The sequence below is a fragment of the Doryrhamphus excisus genome, chromosome 14 (genome assembly GCF_030265055.1).
Source record: "Doryrhamphus excisus isolate RoL2022-K1 chromosome 14, RoL_Dexc_1.0, whole genome shotgun sequence".
In the NCBI taxonomy this organism is placed as follows: domain Eukaryota; kingdom Metazoa; phylum Chordata; class Actinopteri; order Syngnathiformes; family Syngnathidae; genus Doryrhamphus; species Doryrhamphus excisus.
The window spans coordinates 5289688-5303352 of record NC_080479.1 but is presented as its reverse complement, the minus strand read 5'-3'; the positions used below and the strand labels follow the sequence as shown (position 1 = coordinate 5303352).

General features: G+C 40.9%; 1 protein-coding gene across 3 annotated transcripts; it reads right to left on the bottom strand.

Moving 5' to 3' along the window:
* Nucleotides 1-6322: 6322 nt before the first annotated feature.
* On the bottom strand, nt 6323-13450 carry sh3bp5lb (SH3-binding domain protein 5-like, b). 3 transcript variants are annotated; one of them, XM_058047221.1, is made up of 6 exons: nt 12521-13449; nt 10708-10770; nt 10331-10459; nt 9959-10120; nt 8736-8909; nt 6323-7483 (listed from the first exon to the last, which is right to left on the bottom strand). In XM_058047221.1, the coding sequence occupies exons 1-6, from the start codon at nt 12758-12760 to the stop codon at nt 6890-6892; spliced, it is 1362 nt and encodes a 453-aa protein (XP_057903204.1). In that variant the 5' UTR covers nt 12761-13449; the 3' UTR covers nt 6323-6889. The 3 variants fall into 3 exon arrangements, with proteins under 3 accessions (XP_057903204.1, XP_057903206.1, XP_057903205.1); XM_058047223.1 differs by having other exon boundaries at nt 11152-12671; XM_058047222.1 differs by lacking the exon at nt 10331-10459 and having other exon boundaries at nt 12521-13450.
* Nucleotides 13451-13665: the final 215 nt, after the last annotated feature.

The following is a 13665-nucleotide window of genomic DNA, read 5'->3' as shown; positions in this document are numbered from 1 at the left end:
ATTTTCTACCGCTTATCCTCACGAGGGTCACAGGGGTGCTGGAGCCTATCCCAGCTGTCTTGGGGCGAGAGGCGGGGTCCACCCTGGACTGGTGGCCAGCCAATCACAGGGCACATATAGACAAACAACCATTCACACTCACATTCATACCTATGGACAATTTGGAGTGGCCAATTAACCTAGCATGTTTTTGGAATGTGTTAATGTTCTTACAAAGAACACTAAACTCATCACACACCAACTTAACACTCAAAAGGTATAATTATGAAACCAGCTCAGCTCATTCATTTTCTACCGCTTTTTCCTCACGGGGGTCACGGGGGTGCTGGAGCCTATCCCAGCTGGACTGGTGGCCAGCCAATCCCAGGGCACATATAGTCAAACAACCATTCACACTCACATTCATACCTATATGGACAATTTGAAGTGGCTAATTAACCTAGCATGTTTTTGGAATGTGGGAGGAAACCGGAGTACCCGGAGAAAACCCACGCATGCACGGGGAGAACATGCAAACTCCACACAGAGATGGCCGAGGGGGGAATTGAACCCTGGTCTCCTAGCTGTGAGGTCTGCGTGCTGGTCCGCCATACCGCCCGATGAAGAAATATGAATGAATGATTACTGTTATGTAGTTGACTACAGCCACATATTGAAAATAGGAATATTGAATATGACCTTCCCACTGTACGGAGGTTGGTCACTGAGCCAACATTCAGAGTGAAAAAAACGGTTCTCCACTCATTCCACATTCATCCATGACCAAACAGTACGTATTGTTATTGACAGATAAAAGCAGCCATCAGTAAATGTATGATTAAGTTATGAATGCTGCGTTCAATTCTCTTCTTTTATTCCGTTCTTTGCCACCTTGTTCGGGTGATGAAGAAGCCGAGCATCACAAAGGGCATCCTGACCGCTCTTCATCATCGGCGCAGTCATCCATCTCCTTCCACGCTCCAAGTCCATCAAGTCCCAACATGACTGCTGCCCTCCTCCGTCAGACGGAGCCATAAAATGGCAGCGGCCGTCCCGTACTTCCACCACCAACTGACAAGTCATCGCTTTGTGATTCATGATGGTGGACGTGTCAGCGGTGGATGGACTTCAAGGGTCATTTTGAGGCGTGGCAGTAGATCCATTCAGGAACATCGACAGTCGAAGAGAAGGATGCCGTGAAAGCTTGTTCTCTTTTTGGGACCATGGACCCTTACAGGAAAGTCCTACAATCTCTAACGCTATTATTATTCACATATACATATATATATATATATATATATATATATATATATACAATTATTTTTGTATTCGATTAATCTGAAGCTTCCTTAACGGAGTCATCACTTCGGCAAACACAATCACTGCAGGTCGATTCCAGTTTCATTTGCTCATATGTGACCCGTGTCATTTTTTCCAAAAAAGAACATCATGACGGCAGTCAAATGCGGTGGTGGTAGTGTGATGGTCTGAGGCTGTTTTGTTCCTCCAGGACCTGGAAGGCTTGCTGAGGCACACTTACACACATTTTCCATGCAATTTGTTTCTTACATTTTGCCCATAACAGGTTTAGTAGCTAAACAATAATAATAAATAATAAGGTGAAGGCAAAACAGTCTTTATGGCGCAAGGGCCAGTGCAGTTCTACACCACTTTAACTAAACAACTAAACTACAGAATTCGTGAAAACATAATATTGAACTCACCATTGTATTTCTATTTTGTATACAATAGTTAGATATTATTTGACAAGCTACCAACCGGTAGATGCAGATGTTAGCTTTGTGCAAATGTACCCTTCAAATATATTTGCTTTAGTTTATTCCCAACATGCAAAACAATGGACATACGTAGCAGTACATCATGTGCACTTGTCCGAAAATAAAGCGGCGCTTATTTAATCCCACCCCTTCTGATAGTTGTTCACTTCCTGTGTTAGCATGTTGCGCTGTCAATTCCAACGGTTTAAGTACAGCCTCACTTTGTGAATAACTTGTTCAGCCAAACAAATGGATAAAGTACAGTGGAACCTTGGTTATCAGCGATCCCAGTTAGCACCTTTTTTTGTTCATATGCTAAAACTTTGTCCCAGTTTAGGCACATTTTCTGGTTAGCGTACCATATGTCGCCCGTCTTGTGTACTTGTAGTCCTTTCTGGTGGTTAGCCCTTTATTGTTCCCAAATTGAAGTTTTACGTAGATGAAACTATTCCAAATGCATATAAATGACGAGTGAAAGGGAAAAACATGTCAGCATACGTTTACCTTCATTGACGACGTGATTGATGCCTATTTTTGGTTGTTTTTGTTGAGTTCCATCGTGTTTTTGTCATTCATCAAAATGCTGCTACTTTTGCAACTTTCTCCGGCTCCACTTTGGCAGTTTGAGGCGACAAACACGACTGAATTCAAGAAAGAATTCGTAGGTTTTGATGTGTTGATCTCGCTGCCACGTGGTGTCTTTGGCAGCAATCACGTCTTCGGTGAATTTTAAAGCATATTTCAATATTTACATTCATTTTTGAATTGTTTCCTGCATGTACAAGTGAATTGTAACATCATAAAAACGTGTTTTGTGGTCACATTTTTGGCTTTTTGGAAAGGATGAACTCGATGTTCATGAGGGGAACATTGTGGGGAACATTGATTTGGTTAAAGTACACCAGGAGACACTAGCGCCTTCTAGAACGGCTTTGTGATGATAGGCGAGGTTCCACTGCACCGAGATGACAAGGCACAAGGTAAGAAAATAAATAATGGTAAATAAATACAAGAGATAAAAGACATCAAATAAGGGAATCAAACTTTCATAATAATCATAATAAATAAGACATGTTGTATGCTAACATAATCATGCCGCGGTGGCCCAGTGGTTAGTGTGTCGGCCACACAGTCGGTAGACTCGTGCGTGGGGTTTCCCCGGGTGCGCCCGTTCTCGGGTGTACCCTGCCCGTCACCCAAAGTCAGCTGGGATAGGAGACCCTAGTTCGATTCCACGCCATGTCTGTGTGGAGTTTGCATGTTCTCCCCGTGCATGCGTGGGTTTTCTCCGGGTACTCCGGTTTCCTCCCACATTCCAAAAACATGCTAGGTTAATTAGCCACTCCAAATTGTCCATAGGTATGAATGTGAGTGTGAATGGTTGTTTGTCTATATGTGCCCTGGGATTGGCTGGCCACCAGTCCAGCTGGGATAGGCTCCAGCACCCCCGCGACCCTGGTGAGGATAAGCGGTAGAAAATGAATGAATGGTTGGGGTGTTAAAAAAGTATACTTTTCAGTGAGTGACGCTTAAAATAATAATAGTCATATATTCTGTAATATATATTACAATATACATTATTAGTTTAATAGAATTTTACATTTACAATTTTTTGTGTAAAAATGATTTCAAAAATATGTTATTTAATATTATAAAAATGCTTTCTGCAGTTGAGGACATATGGTAAATGTCCTTGAATTAGCGGAAAAAGGAATTTTAGTGATTTGAAAAATGGGCTGATATCAGCATAGAAATATCGGTTACATCGGCTGATATCGATATTGGTTTTCCCAATCATGAAAAAGGATATTTAACGATATTTGAAAAATGGGCTGATATCAGCATAGAAATATCGGTTACATCGGCTGATATCGATATTGGTTTTCCCAATCATGAAAAAGGATATTTAACGATATTTGAAAAATGGGCTGATATCAGCATAGAAATATCGGTTACATCGGCTGATATCGATATTGGTTTTCCCAATCATGAAAAAGGATATTTAACGATATTTGAAAAATGGGCTGATATCAGCATAGAAATATCGGTTACATCGGCTGATATCGATATTGGTTTTCCCAATCATGAAAAAGGATATTTAACGATATTTGAAAAATGGGCTGATATCAGCATAGAAATATCGGTTGTATCGGCTGATATCGATATTGGTTTTCCCAATCATGAAAAAGGATATTTAACGATATTTGAAAAATGGGCTGATATCAGCATAGAAATATCGGTTGTATCGGCTGATATCGATATTGGTTTTCCCAATCATGAAAAAGGATATTTAACGGTATTTGAAAAATGGGCTGATATCAGCATAGAAATATCGGTTGTATCGGCTGATATCGATATTGGTTTTCCCAATCATGAAAAAGGATATTTAACGATATTTGAAAAATGGGCTGATATCAGCATAGAAATATCGGTTATATCGGCTGATATCGATATTGGTTTTCCCAATCATGAAAAAGGATATTTAACGATATTTGAAAAATGGGCTGATATCAGCATAGAAATATCGGTTATATCGGCTGATATCGATATTGGTTTTCCCAATCATGAAAAAGGATATTTAACGATATTTGAAAAATGGGCTGATATCAGCATAGAAATATCGGTTACATCGGCTGATATCGATATTGGTTTTCCCAATCATGAAAAAGGATATTTAACGATATTTGAAAAATGGGCTGATATCAGCATAGAAATATCGGTTACATCGGCTGATATCGATATTGGTTTTCCCAATCATGAAAAAGGATATTTAACGATATTTGAAAAATGGGCTGATATCAGCATAGAAATATCGGTTATATCGGCTGATATCGATATTGGTTTTCCCAATCATGAAAAAGGATATTTAACGATATTTGAAAAATGGGCTGATATCAGCATAGAAATATCGGTTACATCGGCTGATATCGATATTGGTTTTCCCAATCATGAAAAAGGATATTTAACGGTATTTGAAAAATGGGCTGATATCAGCGTAGAAATATCGGTTATATCGGCTGATATCGATATTGGTTTTCCCAATCATGAAAAAGGATATTTAACGGTATTTGAAAAATGGGCTGATATCAGCGTAGAAATATCGGTTATATCGGCTGATATCGATATTGGTTTTCCCAATCATGAAAAAGGATATTTAACGGTATTTGAAAAATGGGCTGATATCAGCGTAGAAATATCGGTTACATCGGCTGATATCGATATTGGTTTTCCCAATCATGAAAAAGGATATTTAACGATATTTGAAAAATGGGCTGATATCAGCGTAGAAATATCGATATTGGTTTTCCCAATCATGAAAAAGGATATTTAACGATATTTGAAAAATGGGCTGATATCAGCATAGAAATATCGGTTATATCGGCTGATATCGATATTGGTTTTCCCAATCATGAAAAAGGATATTTAACGGTATTTGAAAAATGGGCTGATATCAGCGTAGAAATATCGGTTACATCGGCTGATATCGATATTGGTTTTCCCAATCATGAAAAAGGATATTTAACGATATTTGAAAAATGGGCTGATATCAGCGTAGAAATATCGATATTGGTTTTCCCAATCATGAAAAAGGATATTTAACGATATTTGAAAAATGGGCTGATATCAGCATAGAAATATCGGTTATATCGGCTGATATCGATATTGGTTTTCCCAATCATGAAAAAGGATATTTAACGATATTTGAAAAATGGGCTGATATCAGCATAGAAATATCGGTTACATCGGCTGATATCGATATTGGTTTTCCCAATCATGAAAAAGGATATTTAACGATATTTGAAAAATGGGCTGATATCAGCATAGAAATATCGGTTACATCGGCTGATATCGATATTGGTTTTCCCAATCATGAAAAAGGATATTTAACGATATTTGAAAAATGGGCTGATATCAGCATAGAAATATCGGTTATATCGGCTGATATCGATATTGGTTTTCCCAATCATGAAAAAGGATATTTAACGATATTTGAAAAATGGGCTGATATCAGCATAGAAATATCGGTTACATCGGCTGATATCGATATTGGTTTTCCCAATCATGAAAAAGGATATTTAACGATATTTGAAAAATGGGCTGATATCAGCATAGAAATATCGGTTATATCGGCTGATATCGATATTGGTTTTCCCAATCATGAAAAAGGATATTTAACGGTATTTGAAAAATGGGCTGATATCAGCATAGAAATATCGGTTGTATCGGCTGATATCGATATTGGTTTTCCCAATCATGAAAAAGGATATTTAACGGTATTTGAAAAATGGGCTGATATCAGCATAGAAATATCGGTTATATCGGCTGATATCGATATTGGTTTTCCCAATCATGAAAAAGGATATTTAACGATATTTGAAAAATGGGCTGATATCAGCATAGAAATATCGGTTGTATCGGCTGATATCGATATTGGTTTTCCCAATCATGAAAAAGGATATTTAACGGTATTTGAAAAATGGGCTGATATCAGCATAGAAATATCGGTTATATCGGCTGATATCGATATTGGTTTTCCCAATCATGAAAAAGGATATTTAACGGTATTTGAAAAATGGGCTGATATCAGCATAGAAATATCGGTTATATCGGCTGATATCGATATTGGTTTTCCCAATCATGAAAAAGGATATTTAACGATATTTGAAAAATGGGCTGATATCAGCATAGAAATATCGGTTACATCGGCTGATATCGATATTGGTTTTCCCAATCATGAAAAAGGATATTTAACGATATTTGAAAAATGGGCTGATATCAGCATAGAAGTATCGGTTGTATCGGCTGATATGGGTGATTTTTGACCCACTTATGGAAGAGTCACTCATGCATCTAAGGGTTAACTTTAGCAACTTTTTAGAAAAGGAGTGCCACAAAGCATGCTGGGAGTGATGTCGGTGCCCAGCTGGTTTGAGTGTGAATGCGTGTTTGTGTCATGTTGCCCAAAGGCAGCTGGGAAATGCTCAAGTCGCCGGCACAGAAAAGGATCCCTTCTTGGGGTTGGTGGTTCTGATGTTGTCCTCCACGCACTGATTACCAGTATGTCCATGTTCCTGTTCCTGTTCCTGTTCCTGTTCCTGTTCCTGTCCATGTTGATGAGCTTCCTCCAAACGTTAGAGACTCACACTTCTGCGGTGCTTCTTTCCAAAGCTTTCCTGCTCGTCTTTGCCATGAGCCGCCTCCTTCTGCGGGGGGGCGTCAGTCACCTCCACACCGGGCCCGGGCGAGTTCTTCTTGCTCCAGTCCCACGCCTCGCCAAGCACACTGCCAACATCGCTGAGGTCGCCCAGGTGATCGACGGAGTCGCACTTCTCCAGGTCAGATGCGATGGTCTGCAGGCTGATGATGGACAAGCGGTCTGAGGCGCCACGTTCTCCCTCCAGCCGCTCCCTCTGGCCCCAGCCGCTCTCCCGGTGCTTCTCCACCCACAGCCGAGTTTTCTCATTGTCCACCCAGGCCGTCTCCACTCCACGCACCCCCGCCAAGCTACAGCTCGGGACCCCGACGGCCACTCGGGTCTCCGCCTCGGCGCCGACTGGAGAGCTCCGGCCCCCGCACGCGGTGGGACGCCCCTGACTGACGGGGATTCGTCCTCTCTGCGCGTGGATCTGCTCGCTGATCTGTTCAAGGTTCCGCAGAGCCACGGAATAACGTGTTTTCACTTTGGACACGTGCTGCTCCAGGTGCACGACTTTGGCCTTATGTTCCTGGAAGATGGCACAGCAACCGTCTTAGGGTGAGGGTGCCCACGCTTTTAGTTTTTTTATTTGACCGCCCGAGTTCCGGTCATCTCTCGCTATATGGCGCCTCAATTGTTTCTCCCTCGTTATTATTGGCAGTAATGTTCCATGGATGAGACAATCTATGCGATGGTACTATGGTAATACTATGGTATTTACTAGCCAATTTCACTCATTCGTGATGGGCGTCCCAATGGATCCCTGGTGTCCAGGTCACTAGGGCTAGGGTTCCCAGTTCCACATGTCCAAAAGGAGTAGGAAGAAGCAAAGCTTATTAAATCCTACCCCTCCATCTGGTACTTTTACAATCACTAACTCTTACATTTGTTCACTTCCTGCTTTCCATAATACAGTTTAAGGTTGTTGTTTTTTTAATAATGCCCCTCAATCCATTCCATAGTTTGATTCCACATACTGAAATGCTATGGCTAGCATAACGTAGTCCTAGCATAGAAGTGTTTCAAATGTACTTCTTCCCTGAGATCATATTTCTCCTCTCTTGTAGAGAAGTATTGGATGACATTTTTAGCTAATTGCTTATGCATAGCCTTATGCATTATTTGAGCTGTTTGAACATGAACTATATCAGCAAGTTGAAGTATTTGTCATTTTACAAATAAGGAGTTAGTATGTTCTCTGTAGGCGGCATTATGAATTATCCTTACTGGCCTTTTTTGCAGTACATTTAGCCAGTGAAGATTGCTTTTATAGTTATGATCCCATATTTCCACACAATAAGTTAGATATGGTAGAACCAGAGAGCAATAAAGAGTGTGGAGTGATTTCTGATTTTGCTTTGTTCAATATTGAAATTTCTTATGTTGTATATTTGTGCTGTTAGCAAACAGCATGATTTTAGTTTGACTTACTTTTATATTTTCTTCTAATAATTATGATTTTATTCCCATATTCTTTTTACTTTATTTCCATAATATGATTAGATTTTCCACAAATTAACATGTTATTCGACCTTCAAAAATAATCTTTCATATTTCTAAATATGCTACTAAAATGTCCTCATAAGATTACAACAATATTATGATTAAATGACAACTTCTTACTCAGAATCATTTGAAAAAGACTGCTGAGTTGTCCACCAAGAGGCTGGATGAACACACGTTGTGGGTGATCTCCACTCCGGTTTTATTACTTTGAGCTTATTCTGTCATCGTGCGACGTCGTGCTGAAAACGTGACGAGAAGGACGGCTTCATACGCACCTCAAGAATGTGGTTGAATTGAGCCTTTAGCTCAAAGTAGGGTTTGGACTTGACGATGACCTTCTTCAGTGATTTCTGCAGGGTTTGGACTCGGGCTTCCGCGTCCTGGCAGAGCTGCGTGACTCGCTGGTGCTCTCGCTCACTACGGAAACGCTCTTCTTCAGCCTCGTTGACCTGATCCGCAAAACAAATGACGTCATGGTACATCACACGTGACACGCATGACACGCATGACACGCATGTTAGCTTCCCTCTCCATGTCGGCGTCAACGTTTAGACGCTGGTCAGATGTTTACTTCACTCTTATCCTGGTCAATCGGGGTCCATAGTGATGGAATTGAACAGTTCTGTTTGTGTGATGACATAACATCCATCGGTGCTTTTTAAAAACAACAATTGGGTTTGGATTTACTTTCATTTCTCACAAGGACACAAATATTCATCCAGTCTGAAATATACTGTGACGCCTTCTCTGATGACTACAAAACTAGGGAGTCAAAATGTAAAGGCGAAGTCAACTCTTTTTTATAATATTCCAATAAAAAAAATCTTTTTCCCTTAATATTTCCCTATTTTTACTCATTATATTATGATTTTTTTTCCTCTTAATATTTTGACATTCTGGTCAAATTTAGCTGTTTTTTTTTTTCATTTCTAATGTTGTTTTTATTAGTTTCTTTAACTTTTCCAAATAATTTCTTCTGGTAAATTTTGTGACCTTCTTCCATTTATATTTGGACTTTTTTTTTTTTCAAAAAATGTGTTATGACTTAGACAAAATAACATCTTTTTATAAGCAACTACAATGACGTTATTTTTCCTCATAATATTACATCATGCTTGTAAAACTATAACTTTTTTCTATTCATATTTGACTTTTATTATGATAAAATAAGCAGTGTTTTCCCCGTGTTTGTTGTTGGTGGGTTTTTTTCTTTTAGTTAAAAAAAAAAACAACAAAAAATAAATAAACAGCTACGGGTGCCAGGGCCACACTTTGAACACCCCTGCTTTAGTTAGTTGGAACTGACTTAATGACACCTCAATTCCATTTTGCTTCAATGACATAAAGATTTGCATTTTTTAACCCCGACTATTTATTCAGTTCTCAACGAGTGATGACGACTGATCTCCAACGCCAATAAAGACAAACGTGACAAGCTGACGTTTGACAAAGCCCTCGCGGACGTCCGTTTCTCCCACAGCAGCACCGCCCGGCGTACCTTAGCCGTAGCGTGGTTGAGCATCTCCTGCCAGGTGGGGTCCATGGTGTTCCTGTCGGCCAGCAGACCTTGCTCTGCCACATACACCATCTCTCTGGCTGCAGTGTGCATGGACACGGCCCTCTCGTACCGGAGAGCCGCTTTCTGGGTCTCCTGCTGCGCCTGAACAGAACATGAACAGCAGCGGCAGATGAGCGAGAGGCGGGGTCCACCCTGGACTGGTGGCCAGCCAATCCCAGGGCACATATAGACAAACAACCATTCACACTCACATTCATACCTATGGACAATTTGGAGTGGCTAATTAACCTAGCATGTTTTTGGAATGGGGGAGGAAACCGGAGTGCATGCAGTTCCATGAGTGACGGGCACCTCTTTGGCCAGCCTGCGTGCTTCATAGTAGGGCCTGGCCTTCTCGATGCAGGCCCCCAGCTGGGAACCCTGAGCATTCAGCTTTCTGGCAGAATCTGTGAGGATCTTCCTGTAGCTGGACCTCGCATCCTGAGGAGTATTTGGATATGAAAATGAGTACAAACCAATCCGGCGTGACTCTTCAAGCATTAGGACAAAAAGGTGCCTACACAAGCCGAGAACGTGTGCACCAGGATGCCACTTTTGGAGCTGGGCTACGTATTCACTCGACTTTTGGGGTTAGGTTTAAGATTGGCCTGGTGTGATCACACCCTGGAGACCCTCAATGTCTGACAGTGGCAATGAAACGTGGAGCCGGTAGATCTTTGCTTACTCACATCCAACTGAAGCTCAAGCTTGTTGATCTCATCGCTGGCCTGGTTGAGATGTTCCAGTTCCTCCTGGGAAACACAGGGAAAGTCCTGAGTACTCTACCATATTAACCCTTAAGTTAAGTTAAGTTGGTCCTAAATGACCCGGTCAGGTTGTTTTCTTGAAATATCTTCATAATGAAACATTTTTATCATTTCATATTCCAGGCATTCCTCAAAAAACATGTTTTTGATATCATTCCATTCACATTTTTAACTTATCTTTTATACATTTTAAGAAGTTTTTGTTTTTGTGTTACTACCCCAACCTTCCATAAGTGGGTCCAAAATGACCCGGTCAGGTTGTTTTCTTGAAATATCTTCATAATGAAAAATTGTTATCATTTCATATTCCAGGTATTCCTCAAAAATCATATTTTTGATATCATGCCATTCACATTTTTAACTTACCTTGATGATGACTTCGGGCAAGAGGTTGGGTACTAGTGGTGTGTCGGTCATGAACGAACGGGAAAAAAGAACTGGTTCTTTTTTGTGAGCTGAATGAACAAGGTCACCGCCTCTAAAATACCCGTTCAGTCTGTTCAATTGCAATTTTTTTTTTTTTTTTGATTGACTGAAAAGTCAGTTCACTGTTCCTTTGGCAGGGCGGGACTATCTGCGTGCTTCCCATCCTATCGTCTGACTGAAAGACCGAGAAATTGACCGACACTCGACAGTTGAGTCGAAACGAACGTGAACATGAGTGAACGGACTGACTGGACACGGCGGACCGGGTCTATGCACAGGGGGAGATCACAGGCTAACCACCAATCGGATCTTTTTACTGAATGAACCAGTATGATCCGGTTCACTGAAATGAAAAGTTTTGCCCACCACTACGGGGTACACCCTGGACCGGTCGCAGGGTACATACGTACAAATACTCACATTCATTCAGTTAACTGGCAGGAAATCAGGGCACAACATCCTGTGTTGTGTTTCTTCTTGTTATCTTTGCAGGGGTCAGTGTGGGAGAACCAAAAGGCCTCTGAGGAATTGACCATTATTTAGTCTGGTATCTGGTCCGGGAACGGGATCCTGATCCTTCACCCACTCTACCCCCAACTCCACCCCATCTAAGGCGATCTGGGATGCAAGAATCGGGGCTGACTTTCCTTCTTATCGTTGGGAGGCTGCAGGCGGCCATTGGAAGAGAAACTCCTGTGTTTTTGTGATTTTATTCTGTCGGACCAATTTTACAATACATGACGTTAACTTTTACTAGTGTTTGAGTTTTATTCCTTCTCATAAATGGAGATGAAAGAATACGCTTGGGGAGATGAAATTGACTTAAACAAGTGTATACTTTTACCATACATGCAATTTCCGGCGATACGATAATCATTTAATTCGAATCAATGCAATCCAATATGATATGGTGCAATTTCTTGCCATATGATACAAATATTCATGTACTCATGACCTAATCATCGTGATGTCGATACCACTGATTTTGTTTCTGATCTGATAGGAACATTAAGGCTGGTATCTGCAATACCGATACAAATTCACCTCATGTGTATGGTACATTTAAAAAGTGATGTATTTCATATTACTGGATAAAGAATACAATGACACTATTAAATAAGACAATAACCGTTTCAATTCATTAAAAGTGCGTGATGTCTCAAAGTGTATGTAAATATATGTCTGCTTCATCGGTGACTGCCTTTTTTGTAGCCGTAACTAACATATTTATTCAATATGTACCGTCCTAAATGACTAAATAAATATGTATTTAGCGGCGTATTAGAGAAAAGGTATTTTTCCGTCCAACCTGAATTCTTGGGTCCAGCTCCTCCTCGTATTTGTCAACGTCCTCATCACCTCCACTTTTCATGTGGTCCTCTCCGCCATGTTCACACTTCACATCCTTCAACCTGCCCGCCTGGTCTCCGCCTCTTCGCCCCAACATCACGGTGCTCCCTTCGCCTCCTTCCGCCTCCTCCCCCGGGGTGTTCTCCCGCTGCTGGCACCCCGCGCCGGTTTGACTTTCACGCGAGGTTCCGGGCTCCATATGGGGCCTGTCGCCTTCGGTTCGTCAGCGCTGGTCCACAAAACGAAGCTCGTTCGAATCCTTCGTTAACAATCAGTTCAGTTTCAGTGTTGTTTTGTTGTTGTTTTTTTTACATGCGACAACTCAACGCTGAGGTCGCCATGTTGTTTCACTACATTACTACTCCTCCGTCCTACTAGCTTAGCGGGCTAACTCCAGCCGAGCTTCTCCTGACAGTGGTTACACGACAAGACAAGAGGCTGGCAAAAACAAAACAATACACAACTCTTTGTCTCCGTCTCATAACTATTATTATGGCGCGGTGCCTGAGCTGGAAGGACGGCAAGAGACGTAATCAGGACGGCATCCTTGCTCATAGGTTTTGCAGCAAAACGTCTCCATCAGTTCCATCAGTTTATCAACAGTTCCAGTTATTTTTGAAAATTACTTATTCGTATTTTAATTTAAAAAAAATGCACACACGGAACATAATTTCCGTTCAAAGGCAGATATTGAGAGCTATGCTTAAGCCCCTTCAAGCATTTTTTTTAAAAATCCCTGAATAAAAGGTTTTTATAAAAGTGCGTTTTGTGTCCAGTTGTGTTGTCATTGACTAATATTTACATTTGTTTGATGATCTGAAACATTTGTGACAAACATGCAAAAAAAAAAAAAACACTTCCCACTACTGTATATATAAAACTGAAAATCATGTGAGGCCTTACCTTCTATTTGCATATGTGGTCCAAGCGGACATCCTCCAAAAAAGCTTTGGAAAAGTCTGTCAGCTACTTTGTGATACTTTGTTTCGCACTTCCCGGCCACCACCGTGGAAAGATTTAGCAGAATGTGCACCTATTCCAGCTGTATTTCCTCCGCTTCCCAACTATGAACAATATAAGGAAGTCCGCCCGTCTGTGACATCA